Source organism: Parastagonospora nodorum (genome assembly GCF_000146915.1).
Source record: "Parastagonospora nodorum SN15 chromosome Unknown scaffold_14, whole genome shotgun sequence".
Taxonomy (NCBI): Eukaryota; Fungi; Ascomycota; class Dothideomycetes; order Pleosporales; family Phaeosphaeriaceae; genus Parastagonospora; species Parastagonospora nodorum.
This window is the reverse complement of record NW_001884562.1, coordinates 780,468-801,881: the sequence shown is the minus strand read 5'-3', so window position 1 is coordinate 801,881 and position 21,414 is coordinate 780,468. Positions and strand designations below refer to the sequence as shown.

General features: G+C 53.7%; 10 protein-coding genes across 10 annotated transcripts; 3 read left to right on the top strand and 7 right to left on the bottom strand.

Moving 5' to 3' along the window:
* Positions 1-276: 276 nt before the first annotated feature.
* SNOG_09349 (hypothetical protein) lies at positions 277-1,378 on the bottom strand (the record flags this gene model as incomplete). Its single annotated transcript, XM_001799592.1, has 2 exons — positions 277-1,057; positions 1,110-1,378. 2 exons carry the CDS (start codon positions 1,376-1,378, stop codon positions 277-279), a joined length of 1,050 nt encoding a protein of 349 aa, XP_001799644.1.
* Positions 1,379-1,872: 494 nt separating this feature from the next.
* On the top strand, positions 1,873-2,647 carry SNOG_09348 (hypothetical protein; the record flags this gene model as incomplete). Its single annotated transcript, XM_001799591.1, has 2 exons — positions 1,873-2,336; positions 2,428-2,647. 2 exons carry the CDS (start codon positions 1,873-1,875, stop codon positions 2,645-2,647), a joined length of 684 nt encoding a protein of 227 aa, XP_001799643.1.
* A 1,129-nt stretch (positions 2,648-3,776) lies between these two features.
* Positions 3,777-4,397, bottom strand: SNOG_09347 (hypothetical protein; the record flags this gene model as incomplete). The annotated part of the gene is made up of 2 exons (XM_001799590.1): positions 3,777-4,167; positions 4,324-4,397. The coding sequence occupies 2 exons, from the start codon at positions 4,395-4,397 to the stop codon at positions 3,777-3,779; spliced, it is 465 nt and encodes a 154-aa protein (XP_001799642.1).
* Positions 4,398-6,116: 1,719 nt separating this feature from the next.
* On the bottom strand, positions 6,117-6,488 carry SNOG_09346 (hypothetical protein; the record flags this gene model as incomplete). Its single annotated transcript, XM_001799589.1, has 1 exon — positions 6,117-6,488. The coding sequence occupies one exon, from the start codon at positions 6,486-6,488 to the stop codon at positions 6,117-6,119; it is 372 nt and encodes a 123-aa protein (XP_001799641.1).
* Positions 6,489-7,271: 783 nt separating this feature from the next.
* Positions 7,272-8,883, bottom strand: SNOG_09345 (hypothetical protein; the record flags this gene model as incomplete). The annotated part of the gene is made up of 3 exons (XM_001799588.1): positions 7,272-7,609; positions 7,977-8,235; positions 8,266-8,883. The coding sequence occupies 3 exons, from the start codon at positions 8,881-8,883 to the stop codon at positions 7,272-7,274; spliced, it is 1,215 nt and encodes a 404-aa protein (XP_001799640.1).
* A 543-nt stretch (positions 8,884-9,426) lies between these two features.
* SNOG_09344 (hypothetical protein) lies at positions 9,427-9,767 on the bottom strand (the record flags this gene model as incomplete). Its single annotated transcript, XM_001799587.1, has 2 exons — positions 9,427-9,516; positions 9,591-9,767. 2 exons carry the CDS (start codon positions 9,765-9,767, stop codon positions 9,427-9,429), a joined length of 267 nt encoding a protein of 88 aa, XP_001799639.1.
* A 4,010-nt stretch (positions 9,768-13,777) lies between these two features.
* SNOG_09343 (hypothetical protein) lies at positions 13,778-14,277 on the top strand (the record flags this gene model as incomplete). Its single annotated transcript, XM_001799586.1, has 3 exons — positions 13,778-13,937; positions 13,958-14,016; positions 14,068-14,277. 3 exons carry the CDS (start codon positions 13,778-13,780, stop codon positions 14,275-14,277), a joined length of 429 nt encoding a protein of 142 aa, XP_001799638.1.
* Positions 14,278-15,129: 852 nt separating this feature from the next.
* SNOG_09342 (hypothetical protein) lies at positions 15,130-16,086 on the top strand (the record flags this gene model as incomplete). The annotated part of the gene is made up of 4 exons (XM_001799585.1): positions 15,130-15,167; positions 15,438-15,614; positions 15,685-15,815; positions 16,022-16,086. The coding sequence occupies 4 exons, from the start codon at positions 15,130-15,132 to the stop codon at positions 16,084-16,086; spliced, it is 411 nt and encodes a 136-aa protein (XP_001799637.1).
* A 1,488-nt stretch (positions 16,087-17,574) lies between these two features.
* On the bottom strand, positions 17,575-17,784 carry SNOG_09341 (hypothetical protein; the record flags this gene model as incomplete). The annotated part of the gene is made up of 2 exons (XM_001799584.1): positions 17,575-17,628; positions 17,731-17,784. 2 exons carry the CDS (start codon positions 17,782-17,784, stop codon positions 17,575-17,577), a joined length of 108 nt encoding a protein of 35 aa, XP_001799636.1.
* Positions 17,785-17,941: 157 nt separating this feature from the next.
* On the bottom strand, positions 17,942-20,191 carry SNOG_09340 (hypothetical protein; the record flags this gene model as incomplete). Its single annotated transcript, XM_001799583.1, has 6 exons — positions 17,942-18,208; positions 18,286-18,729; positions 18,783-19,336; positions 19,441-19,757; positions 19,881-19,962; positions 20,053-20,191. The coding sequence occupies 6 exons, from the start codon at positions 20,189-20,191 to the stop codon at positions 17,942-17,944; spliced, it is 1,803 nt and encodes a 600-aa protein (XP_001799635.1).
* Between the last annotated feature and the right edge of the window lie 1,223 nt (positions 20,192-21,414).

Below are 21,414 nucleotides of genomic sequence, written 5' to 3'. Positions count from 1 at the left end.
TGAAGTGAATCACTCTCGTGACATTAGATATTATTCTATAGATAGCTTATGCTAGAAAATGGGCCAACTGTTGCTGCAACATTAAAATCGCGAGGCAGCAGTTGAGCGCGCCACGCTCTCCTGTCCAAACATGATGCAAGCGAATGCGTTGAATGGTATATACAAACCCCCTTGTTCATCCCCAGGCGTGCCATCATGGTCGGTCTACAACCACGGGCGCCTGTCTTCCTCGTCACTTCTATGCAGGATTCTTCATAACAGCCATGACATCTTCATCTAGCGGACCTTCTTAGTTTCGACGTATTCACGGCCCTCGTCACCCTCGACTTCGAGGATCATCTTGTCAGCAGCCTCGGACTGCTTCTTCCACTCGGCCTGGCACGTCTTGAGTTCCTTTTGGAAGAGCTCGTCGTTGGGCTTGCGGTAGCTGCCACCCATACGGTCCCAGAGAGTGAAGAACTGGCCGTAGTTGTAGTTGAAGTAAAGGTGGTGCATGGTATGGCAGGCGGCGCCGTTGATGACGGCGGAGTTGTGGGCATACTCGCCATCGTGGATCATGACGGTCCAGATGTTAACGAAGACGAAGAAGGCGACGGATGCGACTTTGGAGAGGGGAAACAGGAACGGGAACATGTGGTAGGGCAGGCCCTGTGCGTAGCCGTCGAGCGGGTGGAAGGCGTGGGAGGCGAAGGGAGACGGCATGATCCACTTGTGGTGAGGCTTGTGGATGTACTTGTAGACGCGCGGGTGGTGGAGACCGCGGTGAATCCAGTAGATGAGCGAGTCGGTGAAGAGCAGGAAGAAGGGGAACTGGGCCCAGTCGTACCAGCGGCCGGGGCCCTCCTCTGTTGTGTCGTATAGCTTCGAGTAGCCGCGCACTTCGGCGAGGAACCAGGGCACCGTCAGGACGGCCATGACCGGGAAGGCGACGTTGGCCTGCTTGATCTCGAGCTTGATCTGGTTCTTGAGGTATCGCGGGTGGGAGAAGGTGGCCTTGTCGAAGACGAAGACGTAGGACAGGCCGGCGAAGATGAAGTAGACGAAGACGCCGAAGAGCCTGCGCGGTGAATTAGCCAGGGTGCTTGAGAAGGCTGTTTGGAGAGGCGCACCATGTGATGAGAAACAGCGTCAGCGCCTGTCGTCGCCAGTCGTCGCGGGTCAATGCGCTCTGGTAGGCATATTGCGACGGCTGTATGGAGAAGTAGTGTGTCGACGGCTCATACTGCCACGACGAGTGAGGCTTGACGAAGCTCGTGGGCTCCTCTCGGAAGCTCGAATATGTGGCGTTGGGCGCGAGCGATTGCGACGCAGCTGGCAGCAGCGTGGCGTAGATCGGGTCGAAGAGAAACGTGTCGAAGACCTCGAGGACGATATCCATGGCGGGCGTTGGTTGGACCGCGCAACGCCGGGTGTTCAGGTACGAAAGAGCTGCGATTCGTTGTGTTTTGGAGGGCCTGGACACGCAGGCAAGGGGTGGATAACAGCTGTCGCAATGTAGGAACAGCACAAGATAGAACAGCGTACACAAGTGAAAGAGCAGTGCAAGTGCGCTGGAGCAAAGTGAATACAGGGGCAGTACGGGAGGCGACGGCAGCCCTTTGAGGACTTTAGCACTTTTAACGGCGATAATTGCAGTCCCTGAATCGACCCACTAAATTTCATCACTCGGCCGTTAAAAACGGGTACCTGCCAATCACACACTTCAGGGTACGACACTAGCAGCTTCACGTGATCTCTCCAAGGCGACGGAAATGAAGAAGCCGTGGAAGCCCGAGTGGACTGACCGGGACCTGACATACCGGCACCCCTTTATCATATCAGATGGGCCTCGGATCGTGCTCGGAGCAGTCGGACGACCCACGCAACACCATCATGCCACCCTCTCAGTCGCCAGTCCGTTTCTGGGCGCTGCGGGATTTACCTGAGTGCCCCCTCCTTTACGCGTCTTTTCTCTCCTCTGATTTCTTGTCGTTTGTGGGCTTACCGTACTCTCACCGCACACTCCGCTCGATGACAAATGCGAATTGCCCTTTTCGTACATCACGTGCACTCCACGCCACCGTCACCAACACATCTATCCTTCTCCAAGGACATGATGTATCAGGTTCTGTTGAGCATGAATACCGTAATCATCTGAGCGCGGGTTCATTTGTTATTGTAGCACGAGCTGGTCTCTCGCACGAGGCGACGATAGCATCAATTTGGTTGCTCAACCAATTCCACATCCTATACATGTTTTCCGTTCCCAGACTCAACGTTATCAACGAAGCTTGGAGGTACTGGAACCAAATGGGTCATCTTTCCAATCATGAAGACGACAATGGTTACGCCCATTCGTATGGTATCGCCTCATCATTACCAAATTTACCCTACACGACCTTCTCAACACCTCCCGCTGCTGCCAAAACCCTGCTATTAATCCTCTAGCCTGTCTACCTTCATACATGCTCAACGACACTACACGCCGCCAATAGTCGAGCGAAGAACCACCCACAGGCGACGAATTGATCCGCGACACAACACCACACTATGCGGATATTCTCGCGCATCTTATTGCAACGCGGAACACTATCGGGAAGCTCACAACGCGGGAACAGATCCCGCACGCTCGAGCTATCGAATACCGGTATACCAGTTCACGCGGTAATCCTGACCCGATATCCCGGTCGACAAGCAGCTGCAAATACCCGGCTGTAGGTGCGCCCAACCTGCTCGTGTGGGGTTCCATACAACAAACATTCACTCGAGCTATCGGCTGTTGTGCTTCTTGCTCTCAATTGTTACCAACGGCGATGATCCGAGCGTGTTGAGCACATTGCAACTGTGCGAGAAAGCGTGGTCGTTTTGTGCTCGAATGACGCGTCGAACAGGTGATGCGTAGGCCGGTGACATCTCCAACGGCTTTTCAATCCTCCGAATACAAAGATGATCAACTTTACCGCAATAAGGATGGTTAACGGTCAAAGGTCTAGCACTCGGGTTCGGGTACCTGCATTCCCGTTCGCGTGGGACTGGTGCACGAGAACGTGGTTTCTAGCCTCGTGCAAGAACCCTATCCGTATCATTACGACAGGCGGTGATGGATACATCGATTCCGCACGAGGTTCACCTCACTATAATCGGGCGGTACGGGTATGTGAGCCTACTAGGATTGCGATGTCCGTTGGTGTTCGCGATAATGTCAAGGACTTGCTAATGTTGGCACGCTGTCGTAATGACGTATAACGACCACCCACACGAAGTCGGGTCGTTCCTGCATGATAGACGGAACAACCCGGCATGACCAAAGTAAACAATAGAGTAACGCGCCTGCATCTGATCATGTTCCGGACCGGTGAGCGTAGAGAGCGCCTAGGATAGCTGAGGAAGTTCATACTTTCAACGCCTCTACAGTGCCCCAACAGCCGAGAACGTTGCGACGTTCGTAAGGAAACAAATACTTGCTGGCAGTGTCACTCACAACTGCCGCTCCGAGCAACGGCATGGTGTCTGTTCAGCCTTCAATACACCTCGCAGTCTCACCCAAGTACGTACGCCCCCTCCGAAGTCGGGTTGCAACGCAGGGCATCAGCCCACATATGCTCGATGAGATTCTGTTCCGAGCCGGCAGATCTTCAGGGGTACATGCTCGAGGTATGTAGGTAGTGCCCTCAAACGCATCGGTGAAAACGGGAAGTACCGTTCGGAACCACTGCCCTGGAGTTTGGTGTACAACAGGTCATGTGAGAAAAGCCTCCTACATATCGTATGCAACTCTGTCCGGTCTCGCACATTGCTCAATGTAGGGCTCCCCGGCTCCCAATATCCTCATACTCTCCTGAGACCCACTCGGTTCTGAGCAGTAGTGTCGTATGACTATGTGCGCTTGTTATGTCCAGTGTTGGCTGGGCTTGCAGTAGAAGAGTGAGACAGGCGGTTATGTGGCAACGTGCTGAAGTTTCGAAGCGCTGGGTAGATGGGCAAATGAGAGATCGAACGAGGTAAATTGCGCGGCCAGGTCCGTGAGGTGCATTCGCGGGTGACACGGCAGTATTCATTTCCACACCAACGGGAAAGTATTCGATGCTAGGAACGAATGAACGGTGTACGTACTCGGTGGCGTGAGAATCCGAAAGACAGGGCATGTCACCACGCAGAATACTATCGACCCTCGTGATTGAGAAGTTCCTGCAGCATGTTGCTCCTCAACATTGTGCTCTAGATCATGCAGTTGAGCAAGCAAGGAAACCACGAACCCGACGTTTTGGGAAGTGTGGTTACGCAGACGTATGGAGACATCAGGAGGGGCATCGGTCTTCCCGGGGAGTAGGCTGAAGGTCGTACACTCCGTCTTGACGAGACTGTGCGACGTCTTGGACGTTATCGGAATGTGGAGTTGTCGGGCTGGCGAGCGCCATCATTGTCATGCGTAGGGCACCTGCCGGCGTTCGAGAAAGCGGAGCGGTGAGCCGAGCGCGTGAAGAGTAAGGTCGTACGAGTGTGATGTATCAAGCTGTCAAGCTCGTGTCAAATATCTCTTGAACGTGGAGGGACAGAGCTGTTGTGTCCAAATTGAACAACATACTGTAACATCCAAAGCTGGGCACTTCTTTATATCTCAAATCGCGATACACGCTGGTGTCAAACTGTTCATGCAAGCACGAGTGGCTGATCGGAACGTTTTGGTAAAGCATCACAAACGAATGTTCACTCCACCACGGGGCGTTCCCGAGCATCGGTGCTTTGCTGCAGCTTTTCCACTAAGGGAAACAATACGGCCGCGGTGTGACCATGGTTTTGAAACGGGTGCGAGCGTTGCATATGCGGTGTTTTGAAATGGATCGCTGGAAGACGTGGAAATCTCGAGGGTGCCAGGATCGGGTGTGTGGTAGAGCACATACCACAAAACATGGGGGCGCTGTCGTGGGACGCCCAGCCATACCAAAAATCCTGCTTGACATTTAGTAACACCTTCACAAATACCTTGTTCGTGCACGTCGCCGTCCATTCTGTTAAGCTGATTGTGCGATCATGGCAAATGTCATGACCGAGAATTGCTCTGTTAGAGTATACAGGGGCCACGTCTAGATGCTGGGACGGCGGCGCAACTCGGGCATTTGGCAGGATGAAGCCAGCTGTTATGGTCCACTACTTTCTCATGTACTGCGCGGCAATGATACTATGGGCGTTTTACGCCCCATCTTTGCACAATTCTTCTGGGTCACCATGCCTGACTCGCTATGCTGATAGTGAACAGCGGGCCATGCAGTCAAAACGGACGGGTCCCGACTGCTTGGTAAGTTTGAGGCGGAGGATATCAACCGAGCGATCCGGGGGCACATCAGCTGAAATTGGGCGTCAACAGAGTCTTGGAGTTGGTCATGGCGCGCGGATTTCTGCGCTTTGAGCCGCGTGCGTGTGGGGTGCAGCGATCAAGCAGGCGAGCCCTCTGTGTCGAAACTCTCTAGGAGATGACATGACATGAATTGGAAGCAGAATCTAGGGCAAGTAAGAGTAAAGATTGCCGCCACGTGTTTCGGGGAGGTCGTGAGCGGGTACGTAATGTAGAAGGGTCAGTCGTGAGGTTGAAGGGGCGCCATATGAAGGCTAGGAGTGACAGCCATTTGACCATGGGTATGCTTGCCTACTTCAAACCCGACCACGCATATGACAGCCCACGCGCACCAACCACCTCCAGTCGAAGCACAATTCTAAAAAGTGCTTGTCATAACGATGATTTCTGGCTCCATGGGATCCAACTAGCAAGGTCGAGGCAATGGTCATACAATGTGGAAGTCTGTGCGATAAGCACCTCGTGCAATCCTTGTAACACCGCCCCAGCAGTGAGCATCTTGCATCATTTTGGACCACTAAAGTTCAAGCGTAACCCATGCCCCAGCATGCGCTCTTCCCACACCGACCAAGTTTTTCCTATCAATAAGCCTCACTACCTCGGAACGTCGCTCCAGACTGGCTGTTAAACGTCATACCAAGTTGCATGCCATGGGGCTCTGGACCACATGATCGACGGCTAGATCTGCGTCGATCATGCCCAGAATTACGGTGACGATGTGCAGATCAGTGGGTTTGGATATCCCCTTAAAGAATAATGAAGCGCATTTATGAAGCCTTGAAAATCACTCGCTCCTTTCGTAAATGTTCATGGGTTCTTCATGGTCACAAGACGCGACGACGGCATGCCGTCGCCGACAACCAGGGATATGCCAGCTTCCTTCGGGAGTGCACAAATACCAACCCGGCGCTCGGAATCGTCTCGGCATTGAGTTCAACAGTCCTATTGGCTGCCTGGCGGTAGATTTGTACAACCGTATCTGGACGCCTGCATAGGAGGGGGGCTGGCTTGCTGTGAGGCGCGCGGGATGGGCAGCTCGAAACGGGTTGGATCTCGATAACCCGATACAGTCCGCGGAGAAAGCGTCTGTGCGAGTTGGAGTGCGCGGGAATATTTCTTGTAAAGCGCAGGATCGTAGTGAGGAAGATGCAGCCATGATGTGCTGGAAGCACAGGACACGTGCGAAGATGCTCGAGGTTTTAGTGTTGCATTTGTCGACGGTCCGCGCGGTAAGAGGGTCCATCAGTCGGCCCTTCCCTTCTGCCCAGCGCCCGCTGTGGTTCGGCGGACATCCGTAGCCTCAACCAACATTTCACCGTCCGAAGTACGCGTGGGGCGGTGGACCTGCAGCTCGATCCAAAGCCGTACTGCACCAGACGCCACAAACTCACATCATCGCACAATTGCTGCAATGACAGATAAGCGTCATCGAGCCATCTCAGACCTGTGAGGTCACACATGCTGTGCGGCAACTCAATCTCTGATATTGCCGATCGTGGGAGACGGAAGGGAGTTGTGTGGATTGGGGTACGGGAATGTAGAACCCTAGGCGCCGACTCTGCCACAGTGCAGTGTCACTCACTCACCGCTGGACAACCGTAAAAGGGTCAATCTCCTGCTGGACGCGAGCAATTCTTCGGTCTGTTCGTGGAATCATGATTCGATATTCATTTCGGTGCGCGTAATACATATAATGTACAAAGAGTATTTGCCGTTCAAGTGCAAGCGAAGGTTGGCGATATATACATGACTGATGGCCGAATGTGTTGCACGAAGCCCTAACTCCATTTAAGGTGACAAAGACCAAAAAAATGTACCGTCGCTGCACTAGCTCGGATACCATGTTGACGGTCCTACTTTTTCCATGGCCCCTAACTCCTCATCACCCATCTTGAATACATGTTGTATAGTTTTCGTTCCTGGCATGTGACCTAGTCGCTCAGTACATCTTGCGTTCGGGGAAAACCATGTCATCGTAACCTGTCCCTTGTGTCGGATAACCCGCCTGCATAGGTGCGTTGAAGTCGTAATTAGGCTCTGGGCGCTGGTTGCTGAGATCCGTACATGCCGACGAACTGCGACTGCTGCGGTCACTACCGTTGTGGTTGTACAATCCGGGATAGCTTCGATTGTTAGACGTGGGCATCGTCGAGTACGACAAGGGATGGACAGAGGCTGAAGAGGACATGGCAGATATTCTCCGGTCTTTCCCGCGTCCCTTTATGCCCTTATTGGAGTTCTTGTACAGGGACGCAAAGTACTCCCATAACTCCTTGTCTGCGTGTGATACGTAATCGCCTGGAGTTATGGTGGCGAACTTTTGCGTGAGGTATTTGAGTGTCGAAGCGTGGAACTTGTTCTGATGTGACTGCAAAGAATTAGCGACGCTCTAGCAACACGCTGCATGCGATAGTTACCTTGAGGTTGCCAAGTTGGGTGAACTGTTTCCCACAATCGTCGAGCCTACAAGTGAAAGGCTTGATCTGTTGGTGTACAATCTTGTGAGCACGGACATTGCCACGCTGTGCAAACGTCTTTCCACAAATGTCACAACTGTAGGGTCGCTCTCCAGTATGGCGCCTTTCATGAGTCTGATGGCAAAGTAAGCAAATGTACAGTGACTGTGCAGCCTCGAAAAACTTACCTTCAAGTTGCCTAGTTGAGAAAATCTTTGACCACATCCTGGTGCCTTGCACTCCTGGGAATCGATTAATAGAAGCCCTGAGCTTTTGGTTGGAAAGACTTACGAATGGCTTCGCTCCAGTATGTGCCCGTATATGGATCTCGAGATGCGTCTTTTGGAAGAAGCTCTTGTTGCAGTCTGGCATGTGGCACTGGTACCGCTTACGCGGCTTTTGGCTGACTTTTGGCTCCTCACGCTGTGATGTGATCAGTATATCGAACTAGAGCGAACAGTCTTATGTATGACTCACTTTGGGAGGTGCTTCTTGCTGCTGTGTCGATGTCGTCTGCTTCGCCTGGATTGCCTTCATCAAAGTGTCGACGTCCGTAGCGAAGTTGATGTTGGACGGGTCCATTGGTTCAGAAGAAGATCTCTTGCACTCTGAAGTGTATGAAGTATTGTTGTATACTGGACTAGATTGAGCGGGAGATGCGCTTTCCGCTTTGACCAAATGAGCGTTATCGAGAGCAAAGGCGTGGCGAGCTTCGTGGACGTTGGCAAGTGACTGATGCTCAGTCCTGTCGGCATATGAGACCGCAGGTGAAAGATTGGATGTGTAGTTCATCGAATACGAGTGTTGCATGTTACTCTGCTGCATGTTGTAGGGATCGACAGAAGAGCCGTATGCAAAAGTTCCACTTGATTGGTACGGCACCGATGTTGGGAGTCCGTTCGCAGAGAATAGAGGCAGACTCAAGTCCATTTGCGTTGTCGCAGGCAGGAACGATCGGGATGTCGGTGCACTGCCACCAGTCCTTTGGTTTTCGTATTGTGGCATCATGCCGGTGAAGTGGACGTCGGGGATGTGAAAATGGTCAAGTCGTCGATGCCAAAGAGCAGCTTGTTGATGTGCAACGACAGCGGCCATTGCAGACAGGAGAGCTAGTGCCTCCAAGTGCACAGTGGGGAGTATGTGCTAAATAGCTAACAGCGAGCTGAGTCGAATAGCCGTGTGAAGGTGGGCAGTAGTGCAGGAGGAAGCTAATGACTGACGAGAGAAGATGGGGTGGCGTGGGAGCTATGCGGTCATGAAGTTCGATATGCTCGCTCGATCCAATCCGTGGTGAGGGAGAGTTTGGGGGTTTACATATAGGTATGGACAGATGGTAAGCTCCTCTTTGCATCCCGCGAATGGACAAGGATGACGATCTGTTGTGGAGCAGACCGTCCGAAGGGCCCAGGAACAGGGAGAGACTCGGAAATCGAGACCACGACTGATGCAGCAGGATAGACAGGGAACTTCGCTCTCGTATGCAGCCAAGTGGTAATGGGTGGATGCCACAGGAATTCCTAGGCATGACAGTTTTAGTGAAAATCGACCGGGTCTGGCGATAGCAGGGGAGGGGTGCGTAGTCTGCAGTGTCGTGTGAATGGGGGCACTGGGGGTCACTGCGGTGGATCAGGGATGCGTCTAGGGGCGCCAGCAGTACGAGCCCACAGGCATCTTGAACGGGCCGGAGCCGGGACCTTCGCTCCAAGAGTTTGCGCGGACAGGTAGTGGCTGCGATGGGCAGGTCTCAGGTGCACACAAGTGTGGGGGTGCGTCCATTCGAGACAGACGCCTGAGCCGCATACCATTGGGCGCCACAAAGAGGCCCTTTCCTGATGGAAACGACAAAGCTCATTGGTGGAGGTAGGTGTTATTTTGTTATTTCCAAACATTGAATTGAGCTCTTCATTTCGAGTAGCAGACACGGCCACTATCGCAGTGTGAAGTTGTGAAGATGCTTGGTGTGCGATACTGACGAGCATGCTGGGCCATCTTCGCACACGATGATCCGATAGGGCGAGACACCCTGGCGAGGATCTTTTGCTGGCTTATCGTGGCTGGACTTTAATCTTGTAGTTGGTTCTCGTGCTCAATATCGAACACACGACTCAGGTGCCCTGGGACGACCACACACGTGCGTGCAAATCCACGCTATTGCATCTGTACTGTAACCAAACGAGAAGCGACGGCGGCGCCTCTTCCCGAAGCTCATCTTACCCACATCGAGGTAAGCCCAGCCCGCCACGGTGGCAGACGGCGAATGACGGGGCTAAACTTAGGTAATGAGGCGGTGGCTCCCAGAACATGCTGAACAAAGTCCCCCAAAGCGGCCGGATGGCCTATATGGAAGCCCTGGCCGGTCATCGCACGGGCAAGCCCGTGGGTTGGTTGGACCCGCACGCAGCAACAGCCGTGGACGCACGATACGGGCAGACGCAAGCAGTGCACTTGGAAAGTGAGGGCTCTGGTGCGTCCTGGTCTCGTAAGAAACAACCCGTCGCAGATGCGGCATAATTGGGCAAAATAATGAGGGTGATGAGCGAGTCATCCCACAGCAATCATGACGAAAAGGATCCGTGCACCTGCTCCTGTGGGGCGGCCCTTAAGATCCGAGGTCCGTCCGAACACATGATTGGTTGACTTAGAGTGTTAGGAAAAAAGTAATAAAACGCAGGCACGCCTGTCTGTAAGTTGGATCTCAATCCGCAAAGGTACATCCTCACCATCCTTCGCTTCACCATGCTGGTTCCTCGTGCTCTTCCCTTTTCGGATGGACATGCATACAGCCATCCTCCCTTGCTCATCCTCAATACGCTTTCGTTGGCACTCAAACACAGCCCTGCCCGCCACTGAGACTTCGCGTTCGCTACTTTTGGCTCGATCATCGCCGACTGACTCTGGTCACTGCAGCTGGCATACTTCCCCTGTGACTCCCCTGCTCCATTACTTCCAGTAGTTACCGGTGACCTGGACACGAACCAGCCTCGATCGGAAGTGCAGACGCCCATTTCCTCAGGTTGCGTCAGGGTCCGATTGCATCTCTCGCCCGTGTTCCTTGACTTATGGCCTCGTCGCTGAGACAAACGGCAATACAATTTGAGACTTGACCATCTCACACCAACAGTATGTATCGCCCAAGTTTGGCTTTTCTCTATAAGACTTGGCAGTGCCGCCAGACCTTGCTCTGTATACTACCGTATGCCACCGTGTGGGCCATCATAGCCTTGTCTTGATTGCTGTTGCAAGAGTATTGCAGGAGTTTCTTACGAAGCGGCGGGGCCATTTGCTGAAGATCCTGGTAATGGCTCTAGAATGTCTTGAGGCCGGGCCTGATTGCCGACAATGGCCCTATCGTCCGAGCGCAAAAGTACCTTCACACACCACAACACACGAGCTCATTGTGAGTAAAATAGTGGCCACTCAAATGCGAATACTGTTGCACATTTGCTGGACGAGGGTTTCGCATAAAACACGCACCGAAGAATCCATCGTCTTTCTCTTCCACCATCTCTCATTCTTGTGCGATCCACATCTGTCACGCAGCTCCCATACGCCAGGCTCATGATCGTAGTGCTTGTTTCGTCGATCGTAGCCAGAAGGGCGACAACAATTCGGCACCGCCGTGACCGTTCGCTTTCGTGTTCGTTCTTGACCTTGAGTCGCAACACACCTGGTCGTGACGATGCATTGCTGGATCGTGCGATAGTCGCACTTTGCATCCCCGGATGCGCTACAGGCTTTCCACCAATTGATCCGTTCAGAATTCTCAAATCCAGTGCATGAATGGCATAGTCGTTCTGATCAGACCGCCATGCAGATGACGCAAGCAAACGGGCATAAGAGCTGTCAAGCCCAAAGCGAGGACCTGCAGTAGTTCCAAACAGTTACAGGGGACGTGCGGATAGTCTATGGTCGTTACTTTACAGGATGAGCGACAAGTGACAAGCGGGCTTCTGGATGAGCAGTGGCACTCAGAGTTTCAGCCGCTGGTTTGGTCTTGTAAACTGCGCGTAATTCAGATTCAAGAGGCCTGAGAGCATGCTCAGCTCCTGTCGGCGCCTGAGAGCGTCGGATACTGCCCATGCACGCACCACTGGAAATCCTGTTGATCGTGTTCGCCCAATGTCTGTTTGGGCGGTTTATGGTTTCAATAATAAATGGGCTGGCATGCGCCCAGTTCCCCGCGGCGCGCGGAAGCTGCGGGCGCGGCCCTTTTTCGGCGCATGTGTCGCCATCAGCTTCCGCTCCTCTCCCCAGTATGCTCGACGCATAGCATGCTGTATCGGCATTCTGGGCCGATGATCGCGCAAACCTCGCTCGAGCAACATGTTGTCATGATTGACATGCTGTCAATATTCCACTCTCGCTCTTTTTCGTCTAAGTTGCGGCGGAGCATAGCACGCACCCGACGCCGCTGTGCATCGCGCCAACGTCTGTCAGATTCGATTTGGGTTTAGCATGTATCTGAACGAGACATCACTGGTACGTTTCATCATCCATGTTCCCTGATCCAGTTCCTCAACCACAACTACACGCGTTGCGCGGCTGCATGATGTTCGAGCGCCCCGCTCCCCGGATCATTTCGACGTGTTTACACCATGAGACAATACCTATCTTAATGGACGATTTGCGGAAGCGACCTGGAACAAACATCACAAGAAAGCCGAAACTCAGTCTCTCACGGCATGAGCGAAGTCGAGACTTCTTTAATTACAAGGCTTGGGCAGCTGGCCCATAGATCTGTTGCCATCAGCCTTTCCTCATCTTCCAAGCATGACGTCCGCAGCCTGAAGCGGGTCCGTTATGCCCTATCGAATTCTTATGGGTCTAAACTCCTCCGTGGGCGCTTCTGCTAGCTTCTGTGCATGTCAGAAATGGTTTGCCACTTTTGTGCTTCCGCCAGCCGGTAGCCTGCCGTCGCCACGGGGAGGCCGACCTTAATGGCGATGAGATCTGGAAGACTTTCAGCTGAGCAGGGCCCTCAAGGGACAGTCTCAGCTTGTCGTCGTCCACTTGAGCATGCCTGAAGCGGAGCTTGACATCATACGATCAATGGAAATAACAGATCATGTGCCGACATGACTCCTTCATACTGTGGCAGCAGCAGCAGTGGGCATATACGGCTACACTCAGTCGCGATCTCGATCCGATCATCAAGCACTTTGGTTGCCCAAAATCATGCCCACCAAATCACATCCGCAAGGTTCCGAAGACCATATCATGGCCCCTTCCATAAATCAGACATTCAGACATTCGACATCAGAGCGGACGCACTGATGACAAGCACGCAGACCCATACAATCGCAGAACGAACATCTGCTGACCTGAAGGCGAGGGCATCATCGCATGACTCGGCACGCTGATAACAGCAATCAAAAAAGTGGGTGCTCCATGCTTGAAGCAATTGCACTTGTGAATTCAACTTGATCCTCAAACGTACGTGTGTGCCTAAACAATTTGATTCGTTCTGTGCTGAGAGACGCGAATGCGACAATTGGCTCGAGGCCGGATTCGGGCTCGTTTCGCTTAACCGAGCTACACTCCTACATCCATCTTGGGAGGTTTACTGCATTGCGCCGGGGAAGACCCGCTTCCCCTCGCGAATTGCTTCCGAGCGTAGATAATGTCTCTGGCCGCCGTTGGAAGTTCTCCTCCGCTTCGTGTAACCACATTTCTATCTGCAGGTGTTCGATCGGTGACACAAAATCGCCTGCTTTTCCTTTGACATTGCGGTCAGTCCGTACAGCCCTTCGTCTTGTCGCACAGCAATCTCGCGCTTTCCATGTGACATGAGAGCATGCATCATAGCTGCGATAAGCGTCCTGAACCGATCGATGCAATTGCTCCGACACATCGCCTACAGTATCGCATTGAGCAGGCCCTCGTTCTTTCAGCAGAAGCTACTGCATCTGCTGAACAACCCGTAAGCCCATGACGGGATTCTTACCACAGCTGGCGAATCGTAACAATAACCTCTCCAGATCTGACACCCATGTCAGATGCAAGATTGACCCAAAATGGTGGAAGCGGTAGACCGCGCGAACACGCAGAAGGGTCGAGGAAGGGCCGATCCTTAACGCCTCTATCATCATCAGGGTATCGCTCTCCTCAGGAGAATGAAAACGACACGGCTGGCCCCGAACGGGTGGTGGGTACGCTGTCCGAAACACAGCCGAGGAACACAGACGGAGTCGACTAGGTGGTCTTCCCGCGGGAAGTGGAAACGCGGCGGTAAGTTGAACACGGAGCTGGACCATCTGGTAGACTGACCATATCTCTTAGCTGTATCCTTGGTGTCACCCTCCCGTTGGAAATCGCCACAATACGCGTCCATTTAGCAAGGCAGCCAATGGTGGAGGCCGTCGTTCGAATGCGTCAAGCCGGCATAGTCCTCGCGAATCTCTTGCGCGCATCGTAGATCGGCAAACGACGACAGGTCGTCTCGTCGTCTGCTCATCGCAGCTCCCGGGCTCCTGCCTTCGCCGGCAATGATGCTACATCGGGTCTTCTTTTGTCATCTTGTCATTAAATGTGCGCTAAAGGCTTGCGATCGCACCCTTTCCATCGACGCGCATGTGATGCCGCAAGATGCTGCAGCCGGTAGCCTCACGGCATGCACGATACAATCAGCAGGGTTGATACACGATAGCTCGCCGACCGCTCTGATACCGGCCACATGGTTATGTGAGTTTGTTGACTAAGAAAGTACGACTGATCGGTAGGTGCCGCGGGAGGTGGAGGAACTTGAGACCCACTGCCGAAAGCTCTGTATTGCGGGAGCCCATGTCAGTGTCAAACGTCACGGCAAGTAGCCGACCGCGGCGATCTGTCAGGTCTGTAATCTCCTCAGCCTCTTTCCCTGCTGTATCCAATCTGTGTGTGCGCGCTGTGTCACCTCAAGCACGTCGGCAAGCACCTCCGCATGTCTTAACTCTCTAACACCATCGCTGCGGCTGGCTTCATCCGATACGAGCCCACTCACACAGCATCCTCTAGTCTCGATCTCATACCCATCACACCACAATTTCTTACGAGATCTCAAGCTACTGTTCTGGAATGTCTCCACTCATCTGCAGATTGGGCGCGTACATTGGGCTGGGTTTCGATCATGCAGTTGCGACCGCATCGGGTACATCCTCCTTCAGAGACTTCCTTGCAACTCAGGAACACCAAACTACAATTAGGGACCTGTGCTGGGCGGGCTTGCTAGCGTGTAGTCGGGGAGAGCGGGTTAGCCTTGTTCGGGGCAAAACTTGAGCACGGTGAAGCGCAGACGCAGCGACATGTCAATCTGCCCTAGATGTCTCCGACACGAGCTAGATGCAGGATAAGCCATTGGTAACAATGCATATCTGGCTAAATGGAGGCTCTGAGCGGCAAAGGTGCGTTTCCTGGCGTCGAGTGATTTGACATCCTGGTAACACGATACTTCGGTACTTTTACAGCCCTGGAATTAAGCCGTGGAATGGCACAAATCCGCGTGCAGTAGCTTCTTAGGAAGACACGGTCCATGGTATCTATGCTGTTGGATGCTCGTGTCGTTTACTCATCGCGACTGAGTGACGTGTATTCCAAATAGTAACAACAGGCCCAAGCACCTAAGTCTCATGGTACCCACGCAGCAACATCAAGGGATGATGAGCAGGATCAAGGATTCCCAAGCTCCCGGGTCCACGCGTACACGCATCGAGCATCCTTCCATCGCCGCTTGGTGCACACCCCACGTCCAACAGCGAATCGCCCCAAATGCCACTTCAGATCGAAATGGGCGCCTGTGTGGATGACAAGCCGAGGCTAACGACCGATCACTCGGATCTAGTATGGCCTAAGTACGTTTCAACCAGTGCGGCTGCGACCATACCGCCGGGTATCGAAAATGGGGGCCAAGATGGTCACAAGAACATGGGATTTCCTTGAGATGAGTCCGGGATGGTGTCTTGATGGCAGGCCTTTGAAACAACAATTGAGATCAAGAACCACAGATACGGGCCCTCAACAGTTCTGGAAGCGACTGCGGTGGTGGTATGATCGTGAGTGAAGCGAAGAGCCTGTGGCGACGATGTTGGAATGGTTGGCTGAGTTCCTCGCCGTATACAGCATCCCAACGCAAATCCTCACCAATATTAGCTGAGCATCCACTCGATCATCCGGGAGCCAGATATCCGACCATGGAGTGTGTGTTGTATTGTGGCAAGGTATGCAGAAGCGAGTGGGTTCTTTCACTACCATACTACAGCTCTTGGTCGGCGAGGAAGAAGGATGCCCCCCTGGGATTTCAGCATCACTGCTAAAACGCCCTAAGCACAATTCAAAGAAATCCCACGTCCAAAATATGCATAAAACCATCCAGTCCAACAACGTATCACGTCATAGCGCAGCGGCACTGCCCAGCCGGGTACACCAGCTCCAAATGCACCCTTCCAAACGCCAACAAATGCTCTTCCGCACCCATTCCCTTCCCTTCCATGTGCACTCCACCATGTCCTAACCTCTCCAGAACACAAGGCACGGGCACGGAAGCGTACAGTGTTTTCCAATAGTGGTTCACCAAGCACAAGTCGGGTATCCTTCCAACAAAGTCTCGCCGAAGCCATATCGGCTCCCAACATCTCCGCGCAGAATCTGCATCCAGACGCATGGTTATGGGGAAACAACATACCCACGCGATCGACCCACCCACATCAAGGGTCGAGTTGGGAAAACCGCCGTGTTGGTAACCTGTGCGGCCATGGAGACGCGTTCGTTCCACGGTTTGTGCGCTGCAGCGCCGCGGCACTCAGACACTCTGCACGTCAAGGGAGAGAGAGGGAAGATGCTTGCGGTCCTGTGAATTGGGTTGCCTTGTTCAGTGAGGCTGAAGCAAGGGATTTGCGCAACACGTGTTGTGAGGCTTGCTGGTGGAGCACGTGTTGATCTTGGACAAATGTAGGGGTTATGTCGGAATGTGGAGAGATGCGAGTGACAAGGGGCGACAGACACTCTCTCTCACGATGTAGGAAAAAAGCGAGCTTCGCAAATTCACATGCAGAACTGTAGTCCTAGCCTGCGTGCAGACAACTCTACCTGAGTCTGTTCTAAGAAAAGTTTAAAGACTGCCTGGAGTGATTCGCGACTTTGTCTCGTCGTTTTTTCTGGTGTCTTTAGACTGTTGTCGCAGCCTGGCTGCATTAGTTATATCTTGCTTCTTCTGCAGCTCGAGAGACACTGTACTGGAAGTTGGTAACTATGAAGAAAAGTGACAATAGCAGAGAATGGCTTGAAGCTATACACAATGTCACTAGACTTCGATTGCGACGGCAAGACCATGTGTCATGTGTATAGCTTCAGGCACCGTGGTCGCTTTTCACCGCAGGTGATAAAATGTGGTCTATCGCAACACGTTAAGACGAACGCATACTGCATAGATCAAAGAAGAAATGGGAATCAATAGAGAAACTACCTAAAAACTCAAACGTAACGTGCAATCATCGACACTAGACACAACATAGCCTAAAGAACACTTTCTTTTCGTCATCCCCTCATCGCCCAAATTATTGTAGATACTAATCACTGAATCAAGAGTTTCCCTTCTTCGGGCGTCCCACGACAAAGATCCATAGGATGTCCCAACACAGCGGGGAAGACAGTTGATCAATAAGGCTTTCCATCCCAGTGTGCAAAAGATACTAACGAAGGTTATCTTGAAGAATTGTAGGTAGCGGTTGGCACGTAGGGGCGCCAGACAGCCGTGTTGGTTGATGAGATTCATGCAGCTGTCACAGATCGGACATTGGAGGTGACGGGTGTAACTCAGAGTCGTCGAGCAGCCATTGTGCCTCCTAAGGTCCAGGATACCTGTCGTACCTATGGTCATGTCAGCATCATGTTCATGAATATGATAGTGTTTCCGAAGTAAAACACAAAACGCAGGGCAATATGTGCACATGGTTGCGCAGTGCATCTCACGAGCTTGCTGTCGCCAGCGAACTTGTGGCGTTGTGTGCCCCCAGCCAAAGCCATCACAGCGTAGCGCAGCTATTGCAGCCCGGTCATGATAGGACAGTTTGCTGTGAGTACAACTATGTCGCAATGCAACAAGGTTTGCAACAGTCAATGACGTGGCTCGAGGGAGACATCGCGTCAAGGGGGATTGCATGCGTAGGGATTGGATTGGATGTCACTCACCTCCAGATACGAGCGCGCATGTCGCCACTACCGGTCGCGAAAACACCGCCAGTTGGGCTAGGAGCCACGGAAATGACTTTGTGCGGTTAGCCGAGAAGTCTAGATCAAGCTGCTTGTCAAACGTACCAGAGTTCTTATGTCCTTGCAACATGAGCTGCGCAACACCAGTGTGCGGGTCCCAGAATTGGACACCACGGTCCTTGGAACCACTAAGCACCCAATCGCCATGGGGTGTGAGGGCGACACTAAGAACGAAGTCCTGTCACGCAAAGTTAGCATAAAAAATGGAGACGTGGTGTGGAAGATAAGTACCTTGTGCCCCTCGAAAGTGCGTACACACTTGCCGCTTGGCTGGTGTACGGGCCCGAAGCGAGATCCGGTGGTCACTTCCCACATCTTGATCGTCTTGTCAAGACTGCCACTGACCAGGCGGTCGCCAGAAGGAGCGAAAGCCACACTGTAAACACTGTCTTTGTGACCCTGCTCTCCCTCGAGACGCATGACAAGGTTTCCGCTCGCAATGTCCCACACGCGGACACTCTTGTCGAGAGACCCGGCAGCAACGAAACGGTTGTCCGGAGAAATGGCGACGGTGGTGACTCCGTCCTCGATGGAGAAGTTTGCAACCTGCTCATTTCTCTCAAGATCCCACAGACGGACACTCCTGTCACCGCTGCCAGAAGCAATGATCTTACCATTGCGGGCAAAGTCAAGGGAATAGATGTCCTGCTCGTGACCAGTGAATTGGTGCTTGATCTGGCGGCTGTTGATATCCCAGACCTGTAGATGCATATTAGCGACAGTCACGGGCACTGCGTCACAGCTTTACTTACACGGATGACCTTATCCTCAGCACCAGTTGCGAGGTAAGCACCGTTGGGACTGAAGCAAACGCTTCGAATGTATAGATCGCCGTCCTCGGGGAGGCTGCTATCCTGAAGATGGGCGATGGGGTGTCCCGACTCGACGTCGAAAATCTGAGCAGAGCGGTTGCAGCCAGTCGCTACACGACAACCATCAAGACTGAAGCGCACACAGCAGACGACACTCTGGTGAGGGAGGTTGTGGATCAGATCAACATCCAAGACTCGGCGGGCACGAGGGTTGAAGACGGCGAACCAATCGCTGCCCTCCTTCTTCAGGTTCTCTGGCAGTTGCTCGATGTCGAGATCGGCCAGCACGTTGCTTTGGGCCAAAGAAATCTGGTTCTGCGGCATCAATGCATTCTGTTGCTGGTGAGGGGGCGGCGTCGGGCGGGGGACGTGAGGCGATCCGGGGTAAGGTGTAGGATTGTTCTGCTGGGGAGTGGCAGGGCCTCCTGGAGGACCACGCGGGCCGGGACGCTTACCGCCAGGCGAAGCCGTAGGCTGTGGAGGCTGAGCATATCCTGGATTGCGTTAGAAGTCATGTTTTGCAGATGCGGAGGCAGTGAAATGGTCGAGTTGGAATTCGCGAGCTACGTTGCTCGTAGCAGTGGAGTGTGGAGCTTACCATTGACAGAGGGACCCGGCTGGTAGCCACCAAAGTGCTGTGGTGGTCCTGGGGGACCGGGTGCAGAATTGAGGCCCGGCGGGCCTTGTGGGCCTAGATGTGGTGGCATGCCCTGAGGCTGCTGCGGCTCCTGTGGAGGAGGCGCCAGACCTGGGCCGCCTTGCGCAGCGCTTCCGGCCATGATGCCGCCAAACAGGTTGCTGGGTCCATGGCCGATCTGAGGGGGCTGAGGCTGGGAGGGGCCGTGTTGCGAGTTCTGGCTGGGACCGCCACGGGCCTCGACCTCGCGCTCGAGCTGCGCAATCCTGTCCTCATACCTGGGAGATTGTCAGTTGCTGCTGGGTAGCGTGAAGTTTGGCTGCATGAATGCGCCACGTCGAAAAGCATGTCGAAGCACACTGCGGACGCGTCAAATGCACGTGGGACGGGCAACGACGTACTTTGCTTTCATCTGGTTATGCTGCTGCTCCAGGGAGTAGACTTTGCCGCGAATCATCTCAATCTCTTGGATGTGGCGGGTGACTGTTGGGGGCTCGTGTCAGCATGTGTTTGTTTGTGTCGCACAAACATGTCGCCTCTCTCATCTGCAGGACAGCGCAGTGGCTCACTCACTCTGGCCTTCATAGTCGACGCTGCGCTGGGACTCGGTCTCGAACTCGGTCCTGATGTTATCGAGGAGCTCGTTGAGGCGCTGGGTCGGGCCTGCCTGGGGGCCCCCCATGACGCGGGGAGGAGGGTAGCCGTGGTTCATGGCGGCGATTGGGGTGCGCCTGGTTGCGACGGGCGTGCGACGGGCGAAAGCAGGTTGCGACGGGCGTGGTGGTGCCTAGACGGGCGCAAGGCTGGCGAGGCTGGAGTCGCGCAGCTTCAGCAGCTGTGGGGGAAGAAGACGAGCACGCAAGGCCGGCCCGAACGTGGGCGCGACAGATGCCGGATGGGAAGGTGAGAAGGAGCCGGAGGGGAGCTGGCGATGCAGTGGAGACGGATGATTGCGGTGAGGTTGGAGAACGCGAGGTTTGAGCGGAGCGAAGATGGCGGCAGCGCGTGTGGGTCCACGGCCATGTCTGTGCTCTGGCTTGGTACGACCGTTTCAGATCTGGGCTGAAGGCAAACATTTTGTCTACCTACACCACAGCTTACCCATCGCGACTGCCATTTGCCTGTTGATCTGGCACGCTACAGTAGCTGCGTCTCGTGCGTCTTGAGATGCCTTCACCACTGCTCCTATTGCTGCCGCGCTGGCGTCTTCACACGAACTACTGTGATACCAGACCCTTGCCAGGCCCGCTGCTCGGCTAGCAAAAATGGTTACCCTTCCCGCTGCCCGCTAACTAGCATGCCATTTGCCACTCACCGCGGTCAAATGCGACTTCCAACCACCCTCATGGACCGAGAAACCATAGATTCCCGTCATCACGAGATGAAAGGGTCGTCGAGGGGTCACGAGTGGAGATCATCGCCATCGTCACACTGAGATGGACATGCTCGCGATGTACGCAGCGCAAAGTCACGGCTACTGTTGAGAAGATATGCACACCGAAACTCCGCCAGTGTCCTCTGCAGGCACTGCCAAAGATTCACCGATATATCCACCCGTGGGCATGCCCGCCTGGGCGGACAGAGATCACGTGCCCGTCACGTTCTCGCACCAATCAACCAATGACTGAACACGAACTGCAAAGAGGCCACGACCACAAATCGGGTAACGTCTAGCTCACCCGCGCTACAGTCCGCGACGATGGTTGTACGCGTTCGACGGCGGGATTCACGACCGTCAGCTTACGCTGATCAGCCCCGCGTCATGGCAGATCCATCGCCAATCACCCTTGAATGAACACTAGGACAGAAAACTCGTTCATGTCAAACGACTCTTATTCACTGCAATAATACGGCACCCAGCAGATGGCGTCTTGGTGACTGCTTTGGCTGCGTCTTCCCTTGATCGTGTGGTATCGCGGACGTCTATGTTCTTCC